Source organism: Schistocerca cancellata, chromosome 9 (genome assembly GCF_023864275.1).
Source record: "Schistocerca cancellata isolate TAMUIC-IGC-003103 chromosome 9, iqSchCanc2.1, whole genome shotgun sequence".
NCBI lineage: Eukaryota > Metazoa > Arthropoda > Insecta > Orthoptera > Acrididae > Schistocerca > Schistocerca cancellata.
The window spans coordinates 276,806,777-276,824,225 of NC_064634.1; the positions used below are offsets into that span (position 1 = coordinate 276,806,777).

Genomic DNA, 17,449 nt, shown 5'->3' on the forward strand with positions numbered 1-17,449 from the left:
TTGAAGTTCATGAAAGCTTAAAAACATAAACAGTTTGAAGTTCTACATTTCTTCACTCTATTGACATTTATTTTTGCTTAATATTCTACACAACTGTTGTTTTTATTAGTAACTTGTGTGACTGCTTATCAAAAATTTACTACTTTCTCATTCCTCACACACTTCCATCAGTACCTGTTTAGAACACAGTTTTAATGTGTCACTAGTATAACTACATTGGTACTTTTATTACAAAATACATTATTAATCTTTATCTTGTTTGCTTCAAGGCTTTTTTTAAGCCACTTTTGCTAGAGATTGAAAACTACAAAGCCTGACATCTATTACTATGCTGGTTTACAGAGTACTAAATCAATGTATATACAAGTATTGTGCCAGAGTTGGGCAAGTTATTAACATTACTTCTAGATTTTTTCCAATTATAGTAACGAATTTCACCGTTTGTTAGTTTCCAGATATGATAGTTACAGGTCTATAGTAGTTTTTGCAATGAACTGAATGTGAAGCTGTAGCGACAACAATAAATCAAGTCATTGTTGGCTTACCTGTTCCAGAAGCCACTGAGAAATGCGAGCATGGTCCTTTTCTTTTTCAAATCGATGATCTGCTAGAATCATAGCTCCCCAGTCACCAATATGCCTTATACATCTCCCTAGAGCCTGATTGAGTGCCCTGAAATATTACAAATGACAAAAATATTAACAATAACTAATCTATAAAAATCCACAAGTACACAATGACAGCTAAGATGAAATTGAGTAAGTGGTGGAGGGGAGGGAGTACAGGAATGTGGGAGGGGGAGAGGTGTGGAGAAAGAGAGGACAATGTTGCAGGAATATAGAAATATACTCTGATTAGCCACAGCATTATGACTACTGCTGACCACAAGACTGAATGCTACCTGGTGGCACTCCAGGCGTATGACACAGTAAAGAGAGTATATAAGTGGGTCAGAGATTAATGTAATGAGGTATCATTCTAGCAGTGATGTGGACTGCATATGGGGAAATCCTATTATGTAAGTGACTTTGATAAATAGCAGATCGTTATGGCTTGATGCCCGGGAATGAACATTTTCAAAATGGTGAAGCCGGATAGGTGTTCACTCTGTGTTGTTGTGAGTGTATATGGAAAGTAGCTGAAGGACGGTGAAACCATTAAGTATGTAAATGTCCAAGCCTCATCACTGAACGTGAAGACTGGAGGCTTGCCCACTCTATAAAGCAGGGAAGGTGGCACCTGCAGCATATCTGAAAGAGTACAATTACAAGCAGGCACAAGTGTTTAGGCTCACACCATTCAGAGTACATTGTTGATCATGGGGTTCCACAGCACCCCTATGTGTTCCCATGTTGACCCAACATCTGGTAAATGGCTGCTCAAAACATGCACTGCATTATGGACACAGGGCAATGGGAGCAGTATTATGCTATTGTGGACATTTACTTGGGCTTCCATGTGATCTGTAGTAGTAACTGAGGGTGCCATGACAGGTGTGGGCTATATGAACATTACTGTGCACCACCAGCATCTCTTCATGTCTGATCTCTTCCCAGATTGAGATGACATCATCCAGCAGGATAACTGCCCATCTCACAAGGCCAGAATCATGCTACAGTAATTTGAGGAGCATAATAGTGAACTCATATTGATGTACTGGACACCAAATTAATCTGGTCTGAAACCGATGGCACACTTCTGGGACGCTACTGGATACCGGCTCTGCGCTCACAAACCACTGGCCCATAATTTATAATTTACAGGAACTGTGTGTTGGCATCTGATGTCACACACCTTCAGAAACCTACAAAGGACTTGTTGAATCCATACCATGCAGAATCAATGATGCATTGCACTGAAAAGGTAAACCAACACCCAATTAAGCAAGTTGTCATGATATTTTCACTCATTGGTGTATATTTGTGATGGTAATTCACCTAAAGAGTGTTTCACATGAGTCCAGTGAAGTAATTAGAATAATAAATGGTTTATCATGAGCCACATACATGTTTAAAGAAATATTTGATATTTAACTTAGGAACATTTTTCTTGATGCTTCTTTAATCACTTCTTCTTTCTGCATTTATTAAACATCTGCCTGTTACGGCTCACTGGTTGAAATTATGGTGATCATGTTTTTGCAATAGCTGTGGTATTGCCCACAAAGAAATCTTGCCTTCAGGCAGGACAGTATACAAGAAAATGTATCAGAAAGTGTTAAAATGCATTCAAGCTTGAATTCAATGAATCTGTCTAGACCTCTTCACATTCATGATTTCTTTGTACTACACAACAATGCCTTGACTCAATCAGCAGTAGTGAGCCATTGCTTCCTCATTGGAAAGCAAGTCTCAACATTACAACTTCTTCACCAAATCTGACACCTCTGAAATATTTCTCCTTTTAGGATTCAAAATCACTTTAATTGAGTAGACCCATGAGGCTTGGCTGATAACTGCAAAACAATTATAAGGATACGGCAAGACTGTGCTGCACTATGGCCTCTTTCATTTGGCAGTTGAAAACCCATGGCTGGGTTACTAGAAAGTATCACCAAGGGCTGAAACAAGAAGCCTCTGAGAAGGGAAGTTAGCTGGGCATATTCTCACAAGAAGCTACAAGTGGACTCTTCTGACACAGCAAGAATTGCAGCCTGGGCCTCTTTGTGGAACAAGTTACCACATGTCTAACTTTGACAACTGCTGTCAGGAATTTAACACACTGACTGCAGAAGCAGAATGTAGCAATGCCAAGCTAAATCACCACACGTCCAAGCCCATTTATGGACTACTTCCTTGTTCTAAGTGATGAGGAGTGATGGCTTGGCAAAACAGTGGGGGTCAAACCACCATAAATACTGCCCATTTCAGCTATTTAGCGTCCATCATCACCTGCAGCCAACTACGAGAGGTACTCTCCCACAGCTGTAGTGCTTAAATGGACCATCTAGCTGCTACTACTAGATGTTGCCTCTATTAGCTGTGGAACTACTAGCTGCACCACTTAGTCCTAATGCCACTGGGAGTTGAACTGATGCCTCCAATCTGGGAGACCAACTGCTGATTGACTTCTACCAAATTCAGGGGACCTATCAGTGGGGGGGGGGGGGGGGGGTCTTCCATGATTCACACCTGGGGCCTGACCAGCTGCTGAGTGGCCACCTGCCTTATGTGGGCGCACTATACTACTGCCAGCTTTCCCCTGCAGGTCCAGATCAATGATGACGCAGTCCTTTTTTCAACAATGCATGCTCGAGAGCTTTCCGCACTGAGTCACACATCTGTACCAGCAAATCTGACCAGAGTCAGCCATTGCGAGCTGTAGTGGGGTATCTGACCTTACCCTCAATCCTAACACACTACTACTACCAGAACTCACACTGAATGGCATCACTGAATGAATAGACAACTAAAACTCACTTGCAGCTGGTTTTGAATTTGTTGCTGCCTCAGTTTGGGAGCTTATGGATCAGACTGTGTTCGTATAAAAAATGAGTCAAAGAAGAAATGCTGTACCAGTCTGTGACACGCAATGTAAGGTGTAATGTTTTGAGAATTCTGACCTCTTGTGTCAGCAGACTTTGAGACCATCCCAAAATCTCAATGTGGAAACAATTAAGTAATAAAATAGTTATACTCGCCTTCATTGTGAAAAGAAATGAAGGTATAAATATGAAGTAAGGGTTTTAGTTTTTTTGTATTTTGTTGTTTTCAAATACTTGTCTTCTTTGTTTGCTTATAAACAAATCTACTTCAGGATACTCAAAATAAATATATTGTCATATTTAATATAAATCATGTTTAGCAAACCTGTATGCTTGTGTAGTGTACCACTGCCGTCCATTCTGCAGTTGTGGGTGCAGGTTATTGTACTTCTGCTTCAATGTGACTTGTGGGTCCCTCACACTGGGGTATGGAATACCAACCTAAAATTAGTAACGAAGTATAAAAAAATCTTAATATAATTAAAATTAACACTATAAAAAAATAAATTTGGACAGACTCTTTTTATGTGTTGCTACTTTACAATTTTGTCTCCAATTTCTAAAAAATGTGATAACCAGGTAAGCAACAAAAAGGAAATTATCACTTTTGGGAGCATCACAGTGGTTAATATATGTAGTTTCAACTGGTAGAACATGGAATGGACTGTCATACACTTGCCATAAATTCTTTAATGTATGAAACAGTATTTTAGATACAAGAATAGTACCTGCTTACTACACTCCTGGAAATGGAAAAAAGAACACATTGACACTGGTGTGTCAGACCCACCATACTTGCTCTGGACACTGCGAGAGGGCTGTACAAGCAATGATCACACACACGGCACAGCGGACACACCAGGAACCGCGGTGTTGGCCGTCGAATGGCGCTAGCTGCGCAGCATTTGTGCACCGCCGCCGTCAGTGTCAGCCAGTTTGCCGTGGCATACGGAGCTCCATCGCAGTCTTTAACACTGGTAGCATGCCGCGACAGCGTGGACGTGAACCGTATGTGCAGTTGACGGACTTTGAGCGAGGGCGTATAGTGGGCATTCAGGAGGCCGGGTGGACGTACCGCCGAATTGCTCAACACGTGGGGCGTGAGGTCTCCACAGTACATCGATGTTGTCGCCAGTGGTCGGCGGAAGGTGCACGTGCCCGTCGACCTGGGACCGGACCGTAGCGACGCACGGATGCACGCCAAGACCGTAGGATCCTACGCAGTGCCGTAGGGGACCGCACCGCCACTTCCCAGCAAATTAGGGACACTGTTGCTCCTGGGGTATCAGCGAGGACCATTCGCAACCGTCTCCATGAAGCTGGGCTACGGTCCCGCACACCGTTAGGCCGTCTTCCGCTCACGCCCCAACATCGTGCAGCCCGCCTCCAGTGGTGTCGCGACAGGCGTGAATGGAGGGACGAATGGAGACGTGTCGTCTTCAGCGATGAGAGTCGCTTCTGCCTTGGTGCCAATGATGGTCGTATGCGTGTTTGGCGCCGTGCAGGTGAGCGCCACAATCAGGACTGCATACGACCGAGGCACACAGGGCCAACACCCGGCATCATGGTGTGGGGAGCGATCTCCTACACTGGCCGTACACCACTGGTGATCGTCGAGGGGACACTGAATAGTGCACGGTACATCCAAACCGTCATCGAACCCATCGTTCTACCATTCCTAGACCGGCAAGGGAACTTGCTGTTCCAACAGGACAATGCACGTCCGCATGTATCCCGTGCCACCCAACGTGCTCTAGAAGGTGTAAGTCAACTACCCTGGCCAGCAAGATCTCCGGTTCTGTCCCCCATTGAGCATGTTTGGGACTGGATGAAGCGTCGTCTCACGCGGTCTGCACGTCCAGCACGAACGCTGGTCCAACTGAGGCGCCAGGTGGAAATGGCATGGCAAGCCGTTCCACAGGACTACATCCAGCATCTCTACGATCGTCTCCATGGGAGAATAGCAGCCTGCATTGCTGCGAAAGGTGGATATACACTGTACTAGTGCCGACATTGTGCATGCTCTGTTGCCTGTGTCTATGTGCCTGTGGTTCTGTCAGTGTGATCATGTGATGTATCTGACCCCAGGAATGTGTCAATAAAGTTTCCCCTTCCTGGGACAATGAATTCACGGTGTTCTTATTTCAATTTCCAGGAGTGTAGTTGGTAAAATCAGAAACAGACTAAAAGAACAACAGTAGCTAACATTTTGTTGAAATTCAAGCTTTCTGAGAGGCTGAGTCTTCATTGCTAGCAGAGATCGGGATAAAATAAAGGTAAATAAAAGAGAGAAAAGTGGTTTATGAAAGTTAGAAGGAACAATGTCTCTTTCGAGTGAAATCATATACTGATGAAGTTTAACTACAGAAGATCTCACATCTCGTACAAGTGTTTGTGCTTTTCAGGTGGGAAAACACTTTTTCATTAGAATCAAATTGCCGCTACCTACTGATTATTTGTTCTGTCACTATGTTCTATGAGGTAAATTATGGTTTGTCACAAATGTTGCATGGACACAGTACTAAAATTATAGTTTGACATTGTGATAATGGTCAGCAACCCACAATTGTGAGGCTCTGGTATTACCAAGTATTTTTCTAATTATGTAAATGGTACATTATTCACAACACACTATTCTTGATTGCATTGGAATATCTTGGATAGCACACATAACACAGGACTGCTCAATTTAAGAAAACTGTCTCTGTAGGAGTTTCAGTACGTTGAAATTACAATCCTTCTTTGCCACTTGTGAAGTATTTTATAAATTCTGAGTGGGATTATGAATCTGGGACAAACTCATCCTTATCATCATCAACTTCGTACTGTTTCACAAAAAAGTGTGCATGTTTAGTACACAAAATGGCAACATCTGGGTAATTAGTATGGCATAAGATAGTGGATTGGAAATTTTAAATTCAGCAAATCAAAACAATATTGTCATAAAAACTGCCCTGATGAAATATTTACAGTTCAAAGTCAATTGCTAATGATATATAATTAAGTTTTCTCTTAGGAAATGGATGGTTTTTAGAAGAGGGCATGTTCAGTAGCTTAGAACGTTGATAATAAGAGAGTTGAAATTCTTTCTTAAATAAAATGAAACACACAAAAGTGGGATGACTATAAATTCAAGATGCTTTAGAAGTGGTATTTATAATCAATAATGAATTTATAATCAATAATGAATTCTTTTGTGTGATGAGAATCATGGAAACTTGCAATATTTTGGCAAAACGAGTTCACACTGTTTACATCATCAACAGGCATTTCTTTGCTTGATCCCTGGTTGGTCCTAGGATCTTCCATACAGTTATCTACTTTTCTTTTTGGTAATGTTTTAGCAATGTTAAAGAGCCTAATTGTACAATGGTTTGGATTTAAGGATTTCCTGCAACACTAGTGGGTGGAGGTTTATCAGGTCAGAGAATGTAAGGACATATGTTCTTCAGCAGGACGGTGCCTAGTAAATAAATGCAGCTTTTACATTACCTGATGAACTGCTGAAAGCTTTACTTTTTCACAATCTTGTTTTCTCAGTTCTATCCTTTATTTTGTCATATAAAAAAGTATCTACATTTTTGCCTCTTTCTGGTGCTACTAGTTCATTTTACGGCATTCCCCCACTTTTTTTTAACATTTTCTGGCCAGATGCATCTTAATTTCTCTACAAACAGCTTTTTATTTTTATTTTCAGTTTTGCATATTTTCTCTGCTGTATACGTAGCCATATCACAAGAGTGTATCACCAAGCTGACACTTTTCACACCATGGCACCACACTGAGTTCTGACTCAAGTTGCTTGGATGGAACAACAATATTTGAACTCAGACTATCAAAATTGAACATGAATGGTGTGTTTTTCAATATTATGAAAAGGAAAGTTGCCACTCACCATACAGCGGAGATGCTGAGTTGCAGATAGGCACAACAAAAGTACTGTCACACACACACACACACACACACACACGACTGCAGTCTCAGGCAACTGAAGCAACACTGCGAGCAGCAGCACCAGTGCATGATGGGAGTGGCGACTGGGTAGGGGTACGAAGGAGGCTGGGACAGGGAGGGGGAGGGATAGTAGGGTAGGGGTGTGTTTCTCTTTAAAAATTTTGTGTAAGTGTCTTTTAATTGTGCCTGTCTGAAACTTAAGATGTCTTCTTTATGGTAAGTAGCAATATATCTTCTCCTACATTGTTGGTACTGCAATACAAGATTAGAAGGAAAGTAGTATTAAGGTCTATCTTGAGGTTACCATAAACTGAATTCCTAATGTCCCAAAATGTGACAACAAATGAGAAGCCAGAATGTCTAGTATTAAGATTAAGAACAAACAAAATTACTCACCACAACTACAGCACGAGCTCTACCATCAGCAAAGTCAAATCCCTCTGATATCTTACCACGCATAATGGCCATCATCAGTGCACCTGCTGCTGTACATTCATAATACTCAGTTATCACTGGTTCCAATTCAGCAGAAGTTCGTGGCTCTAAGAAGACTCTTTTATACTGTGAAATTTTCTCCCAGAGGCCAGTCTGCTGCCATCTGTGAAATACAGCACAGTTCACCAGACTTTATTATTAACTGAACGAACAAAATTAAGGTAAGTTGAAGAACAGTAATAACAACACCATAAGGTAAACTATGAAAATTTTAATGTATTGAAGAACACAAGCAAACACTACGAAGTATCACTAACTTGTGCCAAGAAATATAGTATCACAGAAACCTAATTCTTATTGTAGTGTTTCTTTTCTGCAGTAAAAAAAAAAAAAAAAAAAGTGGAAATCTATTCAAGAATGCTTAAAGAGAATCTTAAGGACTATGAAATGCCATGGAAATGCCATGATGTTGATCTCGTGTGTCGCACACATTTACACAAATGTAATAACTGTGCCTTCAATAATATTGTTAACCTAACATGAATCAAGATGCATGAATTATGATGCAGGCAGCTGTACACTATGTAAAAATGTTGCACAATATAATCCAAAAATTATTGACAGCAGTATCTACTGCTTCCTCAGATGTTAAAACCAGAACAACTAATCTTGTCCTCATGGTCCCTACAGGACCAACACACTAGTGGTAGTCAAAAATTCCTAAATTCATCAATCAACGTTGGTTCCAGAAACTTTCTAAGTAGGCTTTTACAGAATAGAGTGTGTCTATTTTCTAGAATCTGCCAATTCAATTGTTTCAGCATCTCCATGACACTCCCTCATGGTTCAAGCAAAACACTGAATATCCCCGATTTATTTGGTTTGGGTGCCACATGCTTAAGCAATATTCTAGAATGAGTCACACAAGTGTCTTGCTTGCAATCTGCTTTGTCGACTGATTGTATTTCCCTAGTATTCTACCAATGAACCCCACTGTGCCAAGAGTTGACTATGACTGATCCTATGTGATCATTCTATTTCATATCCCTAAAAATGGTTACATGAAGGTATTTGTATGAGTTGACTGATTCCAACTGTGACTCACTGATATGACAGTCATATGATACTCCGTTTTCTCACTTTCTGAAGTGGACAGTTCTACATTTTTTAACATGTAAGGGATTTTGCTGTAGTCCCCCCCCCAACAAAAAAAAATTTACATGATCAATGTTGTTGGAATCCATGCTGGCTGGCAAGGAGGAGGACAATCTATTTGAGGTACCTCATTATATTTGATGTCAGAATATATTCTAAGATTCTACAACAAATAGATGTCCAAGTTACTAGCCAATAGCTTTGGGGACCACTTCTGCTGCCCTTCTTGTAAACGAGTACGAGCTGTGTTTTCTACCTACCACTGGACACAGTATTTTGCAATAGTTAAAAGAAGAGTTAAAACAGCCACAGATGTAATACAGAACTAACAGGGATTCCATCAGGCACAAATTTTATCAAAAGGGTAACTCTAACATTCAACACTTATAAACAGATTTTTTGACACTAAGTTAGGGACAGACAAGTAACATGAAAAACAGAATGTTGTTGTTGTTGTGGTCTTCAGTCCAGAGACTGGTTTGATGCAGCTCTCCATGCTACTCTATCCTGTGCAAGCTTCTTCATCTCCCAGTATCTACTGCAACCTACATCCTTCTGAATCTGCTTAGTGTATTCATCTCTTGGTCTCCCTCTACGATTTTTACCCTCCACACTGCCCTCCAATGCTAAATTTGTGATCCCTTGATGCCTCAAAACATGTCCTACCAACCGATCCCTTCTTCTAGTCAAGTTGTGCCACAAACTTCTCTTCTCCCCAATCCTATTCAATACCTCCTCATTAGTTACGTGATCTACCCACCTTATCTTTAGCATTCTTCTGTAGCACCACATTTCGAAAGCTTCTATTCTCTTCTTGTCCAAACTAGTTATCGTCCATGTTTCACTTCCATACATGGCTACACTCCATACAAATACTTTCAGAAACGACTTCCTGACACTTAAATCTATACTCGATGTTAACAAATTCCTCTTCTTGAGAAACGCTTTCCTTGCCACTGCCAGTCTACATTTTATATCCTCTCTACTTCGACCATCATCGGTTATTTTACTCCCTAAATAGCAAAACTCCTTTACTACTTTAAATGTCTCATTTCCTAATCTAATTCCCTCAGCATCACCCAACTTAATTTGACTACATTCCATTATCCTCGTTTTGCTTTTGTTGATGTTCATCTTATATCCTCCTTTCAAGACACTGTCCATTCCGTTCAACTGCTCTTCCAAGTCCTTTGCTGTCTCTGACAGAATTACAATGTCATCGGCGAACCTCAAAGTTTTTACTTCTTCTCCAGGAATTTTAATACCTACTCCGAATTTTTCTTTTGTTTCCTTCACTGCTTGCTCAATATACAGATTGAATAGCATCGGGGAGAGGCTACAACCCTGTCTTACTCCTTTCCCAACCACTGCTTCCCTTTCGTGCCCCTCGACTCTTATAACTGCCATCTGGTTTCTGTACAAACTGTAAATAGCCTTTCGCTCCCTGTATTTTACCCCTGCCACCTTCAGAATTTGAAAGAGAGTATTCCAGTTAACATTGTCAAAAGCTTTCTCTAAGTCTACAAATGCTAGAAACGTAGGTTTGCCTTTTCTTAATCTTTCTTCTAAGATAAGTCATAAGGTCAGTATTGCCTCACGTGTTCCAACATTTCTACGGAATCCAAACTGATCTTCCCCGAGGTCGGCTTCTACCAGTTTTTCCATTCGTCTGTAAAGAATTCGCGTTAGTATTTTGCAGCTGTGACTTATTAAACTGATAGTTCGGTAATTTTCACATCTGTCAACACCTGCTTTCTTTGGGATTGGAATTATTATATTGTTCTTGAAGTCTGAGGGTATTTCGCCTGTCTCATACATCGTGCTCACCAGATGGTAGAGTTTTGTCATGACTGGCTCTCCCGAGGCCATCAGTAGTTCAAATGGAATGTTGTCTACTCCCGGGGCCTTATTTCGACTCAGGTCTTTCAGTGCTCTGTCAAATTCTTCACGCAGTATCTTATCTCCCATTTCGTCTTCATCTACATCCTCTTCCATTTCCATAATATTGTCCTCAAGTACATCGCCCTTGTATAAACCCTCTATATACTCCTTCCACCTTTCTGCCTTCCCTTCTTTGCTTAGAACTGGGTTGCCATCTGAGCTCTTGATATTCATACAAGTGGTTCTCTTCTCTCCAAAGGTCTCTTTAATTTTCCTGTAGGCAGTATCTATCTTACCCCTAGTGAGACAGGCCTCTACATCCTTACATTTGTCCTCTAGCCATCCCTGCTTAGCCATTTTGCACTTCCTGTCGATATCATTTTTGAGACGTTTGTATTCCTTTTTGCCTGCTTCATTTACTGCATTTTTGTATTTTCTCCTTTCATCAATTAAATTCTATATTTCTTCTGTTACCCAAGGATTTCTATTAGCCCTCGTCTTTTTACCTACTTGATCCTCTGCTGCCTTCACTACTTCATCCCTCAGAGCTACCCATTCTTCTTCTACTGTATTTCTTTCCCCCATTCCTGTCAATTGTTCCCTTATGCTCTCCCTGAAACTCTCTACAACCTCTGGTTCTTTCAGTTTATCCAGATCCCATCTCCTTAAATTCCCACCTTTTTGCAGTTTCTTCAGTTTCAATCTGCAGTTCATAACCAATAGATTGTGGTCAGAGTCTACATCTGCCCCAGGAAATGTCTTACAATTTAAAACCTGGTTCCTAAATCTCTGTCTTACCATTATATAATCTATCTGATACCTACTAGTATCTCCAGGATTCTTCCAGGTATACAACCTTCTTTTATGATTCTTGAACCAAGTGTTGGCTATGATTAAGTTATGCTCTGTGCAAAATTCTACAAGGCGGCTTCCTCTTTCATTCCTTCCCCCCAATCCATATTCACCTACTATGTTTCCTTCTCTCCCTTTTCCTACTGACGAATTCCAGTCACCCATGACTATTAAATTTTCGTCTCCTTTCACTACCTGAATAATTTCTTTTATCTCGTCATACATTTCATCTATTTCTTCATCATCTGCAGAGGTAGTTGGCATATAAACTTGTACTACTGTAGTAGGCATGGGCTTTGTGTCTATCTTGGCCACAATAATGCGTTCACTATGCTGTTTGTAGTAGCTAACCCGCACTCCTATTTTTTTATTCATTATTAAACCTACTCCTGCATTACCCCTATTTGATTTTGTATTTATAACCCTGTATTCACCTGACCAGAAGTCTTGTTCCTCCTGCCACCGAACTTCACTAATTCCCACTATATCTAACTTTAACCTATCCATTTCCCTTTTTAAATTTTCTAACCTACCTGCCCGATTAAGGGATCTGACATTCCACGCTCCGATCCGTAGGACGCCAGTTTTCTTTCTCCTGATAACGACGTCCTCCTGAGTAGTCCCCGCCCGGAGATCCGAATGGGGGACTATTTTACCTCCGGAATATTTTACCCAAGAGGACGCCATCATCATTTAATCATACAGTAGAGCTGCATGTCCTCGGGAAAAATTACGGCTGTAGTTTCCCCTTGCTTTCAGCCGTTCGCAGTACCAGCACAGCAACGCCGTTTTGGTTAATGTTACAAGGCCAGATCAGTCAATCATCCAGACTGTTGCCCCTGCAACTACTGAAAAGGCTGCTGCCCCTCTTCAGGAACCACATGTTTGTCTGGCCTCTCAACAGATACCCCTCCGTTGTGGTTGCACCTACGGTACGGCCATCTGTATCGCTGAGGCACGCAAGCCTCTCCACCAGCGGCAAGGTCCATGGTTCATGGACACTAAGTTAGGGACAGACAAGTAACATGAAAAACAGAATGTAGGAAATGAAAATCTCTCCAATCAAAACTACCAAAATATAGAACAGATGTATTATAACACTGTAAAGGAGACATTTATTCAATTGTAAAACCAAATTTTTTATTTTGGTACGTAATGGTATCAATAGGTGACAACGTGGTGGACAGCACACAAGTTGTTCCATAAAACTTCAGGTGAACTGTTGGAATGATATTTTGGCAGAGGGTATTCTGGCTGTCATTTTGTGAATACTGATGAAAATGCACCGATCTCTCATATTTAAGCCCCCACTGGCACATGCGTGATGTATCCAGTTGGCAATGTGCATGTGCTGTTTGAGTGCATGCTATTCTGCTGCAAGTATGTGCACTGTGCCGCACACCCTGCATGGTGAAAGCTTGTCTCATTGATATAAAATCTAATGTCTTCATACAGTAAAGTAACAGAATGCAGAGTACAACACTTTCTAATGACAGAATTGTATGCAGAACGTATCCACAAGCTGCCATATCATTTGATAAGGAACTCAAACAGTCGTGTTTCCACTGATTCCCTGATGATGGAGTTCCAAAAAGTTGACGCATAGGCCTCTACGTGTGTTTCATTGTATTTCATCAAATGACCAATGAAAATACAGTATTTGGCGACAGTGAACTTATGGGTTGGAGAAGGTGAGTATACCACTGATGTTCTACAATTTGAAGTTTTAAATTTCACAACAAATAAGTTGTCACACACAAATACGTATCTGACATAATGGTGGGCAGGGATTGAACACATCAATTTGAAATATACTGCTGCACTCCCATAGCCTTCTTTCAGTCTGTTTAATCTTCAAGAGTCTGCCAATTCAGTGCTTTCAGCATCTCTGTGGCACTCTCTCATATGTGAAGTGAGCCTATGACCATTTGTGTTGCCCCTCCCCTTTGTGGACATTCGGTATTCCCACGGTAGTTCTATCTGGTTCCACATGCTTGCGGAGTGTTCTAGGATGGGTCACATGCTTGTATTGCGCTTCCCTATTATTCTACGACTGGTAGTTAGTGTTTTTATTCTCCGTGTTCCCAGTTTCTTCCATTATCTTTGTTGTAAGGTGGAAATCTATGGCTCTGGAAGTTAGACATTCATTGTAAACCTGAAGCTTACAATAGCCTACAGTTTTAACAAGCAGCATAATTCCATAAACTTATAGCAAACACACAGATGATTTATCTGCACTTACAAGTGAAAAGAATTGGACATTACGAAATAAAGACACATGATGCTTAAAGTGTTAATGAGTAACGAAATATGTATGGAGCAATAACATATTTTATTAAAAAAATTCCACAGATTTGTGACAAATTGAATCTTCAAGAATGAATTTATTTAAAAAGGGGTAAGCAGCAATAATAAAAAAACATGCATACCATTATATTCACTACACTATTTTTAATAATATTTATAAGAATCTTATTTCTAAGTAGCAGAAGAAAGAATGTGAGCAACAGATGATTAGTCACCTTGTGGTAATTAGTTCCATGAACCTGTAAGAAGAGAAGAAGCAAAGCACTCCCTGTGGGACAATCTGGCAGATGCCCAACAGCAGCTCTCCCAGATCATCTTGGTAGTTCAAATTCCTAGCATGTTTGTACTCTGAGCTCAGAAGGTTGCCTCTTGGTCCTTTTGAAACAGACCTTACAAACACCTGGCAACATAAAATCAGAATCATTTTTACACAGTAAGAAGGCCTACATGTGTAATATGGTCTGCCTTCTAGCAAGAACACCATTATCTGTTTGTCTTTCACCAAATGTGTTTCACCACAGTGGCATCAAGAGGTGTTTGTTTATTTCCTCTTCTATTGAACTGTGACTGCCCTGATGATGAAACCTGTTAACCCTATTTTCTACAAAATAAATGTATATTCTATATTTCCACAGTTTTTGCTGTGCTACATGAACAAAAAATTACTTTGGTGGACTGTAAGTAACTGAATAAGTATAGTCAACCACTCATCACACAGAGGTTATATATCATCAAAACTAGGAGAATATAGATCAGTGTATCGTTTTGTGTTGAATTCACAGAGGTGTGTTCCGTCTTTGCAACTAAATGAAATGCAGTTTTGTTTTTGCCATACACATTTCACTTCATTTCTTTATGAAGCAACTTCAGTGGCAATTTATAATGTTGTTAGTCCATATGTGTGGTCCCGTACATGTGTGCATTCGGTTCCCATGCACCAGCTGGCCATTTTCGGCATTATTTCACCCACATTTATTATAAAACATCACATACACTTCCATGAAAAGTGCAAGTGATGTGCTGTAATAAACCTCAGTGAAAAAATGCTGGAAATCAGCCAACTGGAGCATGGGAACCGAATGCACATATCTACAGGACCACACATTTAGAATAACAACAGTATAAATCACCACTGATGATGCTTCATAAATAAAAGAAGCAAAACACTTATGGCAAAAACAAAACTGCCTTTGATTTAGTTGCAAAGACAGAACATACCTCCATGAATTTGGAGCAACTAAGGAACAAAAGAAAACAGAAAAAATGAAGATTGTGTTAGAATTGTCAACTTCTTATTCTGTATCTATCATTTGCTGGAGATTAAGTGGTGCAAAATATGTAGTTACATAGTGTAAGCAGAGCATTGAATACAGAAACAAGTGTTAACGAAGTTAATTTAATTGCACTTTACCTCATGAAAACCAACAGAAATATTTATGTCCGTATTTGCATGATGAGTGACTCTCTTTACAAATACCAATGTTATAGACATAATAATGTTGTACTTCACTACACAATCTGTACACCTTTTAGAAGCCACTAATATCTGACTAGACATTTTCATCATATCTCAGTAGTCTTACAAATACTGGAATTTTGAGGGGATATATATTAATTTATTTTCAGCACTCTTAACATTAATTTTTTATTAACTTGTTTCTACTAACTAATTTATTTACTCATACAAGAAGGACAACTCGCTTGAGTGAGTTGTAAAATTACAAGGAGACAGAACGACTAAGTAGTACTTCCAAGCAGGAGGCCAAATTTCAATATTGCTGTGGCACACAATAAAAAAGTACACAATATGTGAATTATACTCAAACTGATGTAAGCTAAATCAGATAGGTAAACTTCAAATTAAAGACTATTTCTTTAATTAACTTTGGACATATGAGATAGTGTAAGCAGAGCATTGAATACAGAAACAAGTGTGAACGAAGTTAATTTAATTGCACTGTACCTCATGAAAACCAACAGAAACATTTATGTCCGTATTTGCAGCTCCCACTTTCAGTTGCAACATAAACTGAAGTTTAAACAATGGAAACTCCAGGAAGGAATATCAACAAGACAGACTGCTACTAACCAGAAACAAGGCATGTTAAGTTGCAGATAGGCACAATTAAAAGACACTTACATAAAAATTTAGGACACAGCCTTCATCAGCAAAAGAGAAAAACACACCATTCATACATACAAGCAGGCACACCTCATGCACACGATTGCCAACTTCTGCATCTCGGGCCAGAGTCCAGCTACCATGTGGGATGCTAGCAGTAATCTGGAGGGGATGGGGAAGGGGAAGTAGTAGTGTACACAACATGTGAATCTTACTCAACCTGGGTCAAAGTGAACTTCCCTCCTTCCCACACACACTGGCAGTTTTATATGCCGCAACCGGTGTGGGCGATAGTCGATCTAACTCTTTGTTGGCTTGTCTCCTCATTATGTCTGAGGAACCCGTCACGCACAGTTGCTTTGAAACCCATTCATTTAATATAGAAATATTTCTCAAACTCTGATTTAGTAGACAGACACATTGACAAAAAATAAAGTAGATGAAACCCCGGTGGAGAATGCAGTTCAGTTGCTCCAGTCCTGGGTGGCACTGAGTCACAAGGGAATTGCTTCTTCATAGCCAGACAGTGGGTATGTAGGACAAAAGGTGACTGGAAAGAGAAGGAACTGGAGATCTGTTTCTGTACAAGGTTATGAGTGTAATTTTCATTTGTGAAGGCTTCAGTGAGGCCCTTGGTGTATTTGGAGAGCGACACCTAAATTACCCTTCCAACCTTGAACAGAAACTTATCTCCTATGCCTTGCTGTTCGAGTCAACTACCACCTTCCACATACCCACCATCCAGCCACAAAGGAGCAATCACATTCTCTGCCCAAGTTCCGACTACTCTGGTGCCCTGAAATGAGGAATATGCTACCCACTATCCTTCCCACCCCTCCCACAGTAGTATTCCTCTGCCCACTGTACTTATGCAATATCCTCCCCCATCGCTACTCTACTCCTGCTCCCCCCCCTCTTGCCTAATGACTCATATCATTGTAATAGATCTAGATACAAGACCTGCCTCATGCACTATGCCACCACCACCATCTCCAGTCCAATCACAGGCATCTCCTACCCCATCAAAGGCAGGGCAACATGTAAAAGCAGTCATGTGATCTACACACTGAGCTGCAACCTCTGTCCTGATTTCTACATGGACTTGACAATTAGCAAGCTGTCTGTTTGCACGAATGGCCACCGACAAACTATGGCCAAGAGGCAACTGGATCACTGAGTTGCTGAACATAATTTTCAATGCAGTGTGCTTCACTTCAAAGACTGCTTCACAGCCTGCTCCATCTGGATCCTTTCTATCA

The 17,449-nt window shown here is 40.5% G+C and overlaps 1 protein-coding gene across 1 annotated transcript in view; it reads right to left on the reverse strand.

Annotated features, from left to right (window-relative positions):
* LOC126100869 (uncharacterized) overlaps positions 1–17,449 on the reverse strand; it is a 547,315-nt gene that overhangs the window by 21,836 nt on the left and 508,030 nt on the right. The window contains exons 14-17 of the mRNA XM_049911536.1: positions 14,284–14,468; positions 7,835–8,036; positions 3,810–3,925; positions 546–672 (exon numbers count right to left, since the gene is read on the reverse strand). Of these exons, the coding sequence (XP_049767493.1) occupies positions 546–672; positions 3,810–3,925; positions 7,835–8,036; positions 14,284–14,468 (630 nt within the window). The remainder of the gene's footprint in view (positions 1–545; positions 673–3,809; positions 3,926–7,834; positions 8,037–14,283; positions 14,469–17,449) is intronic.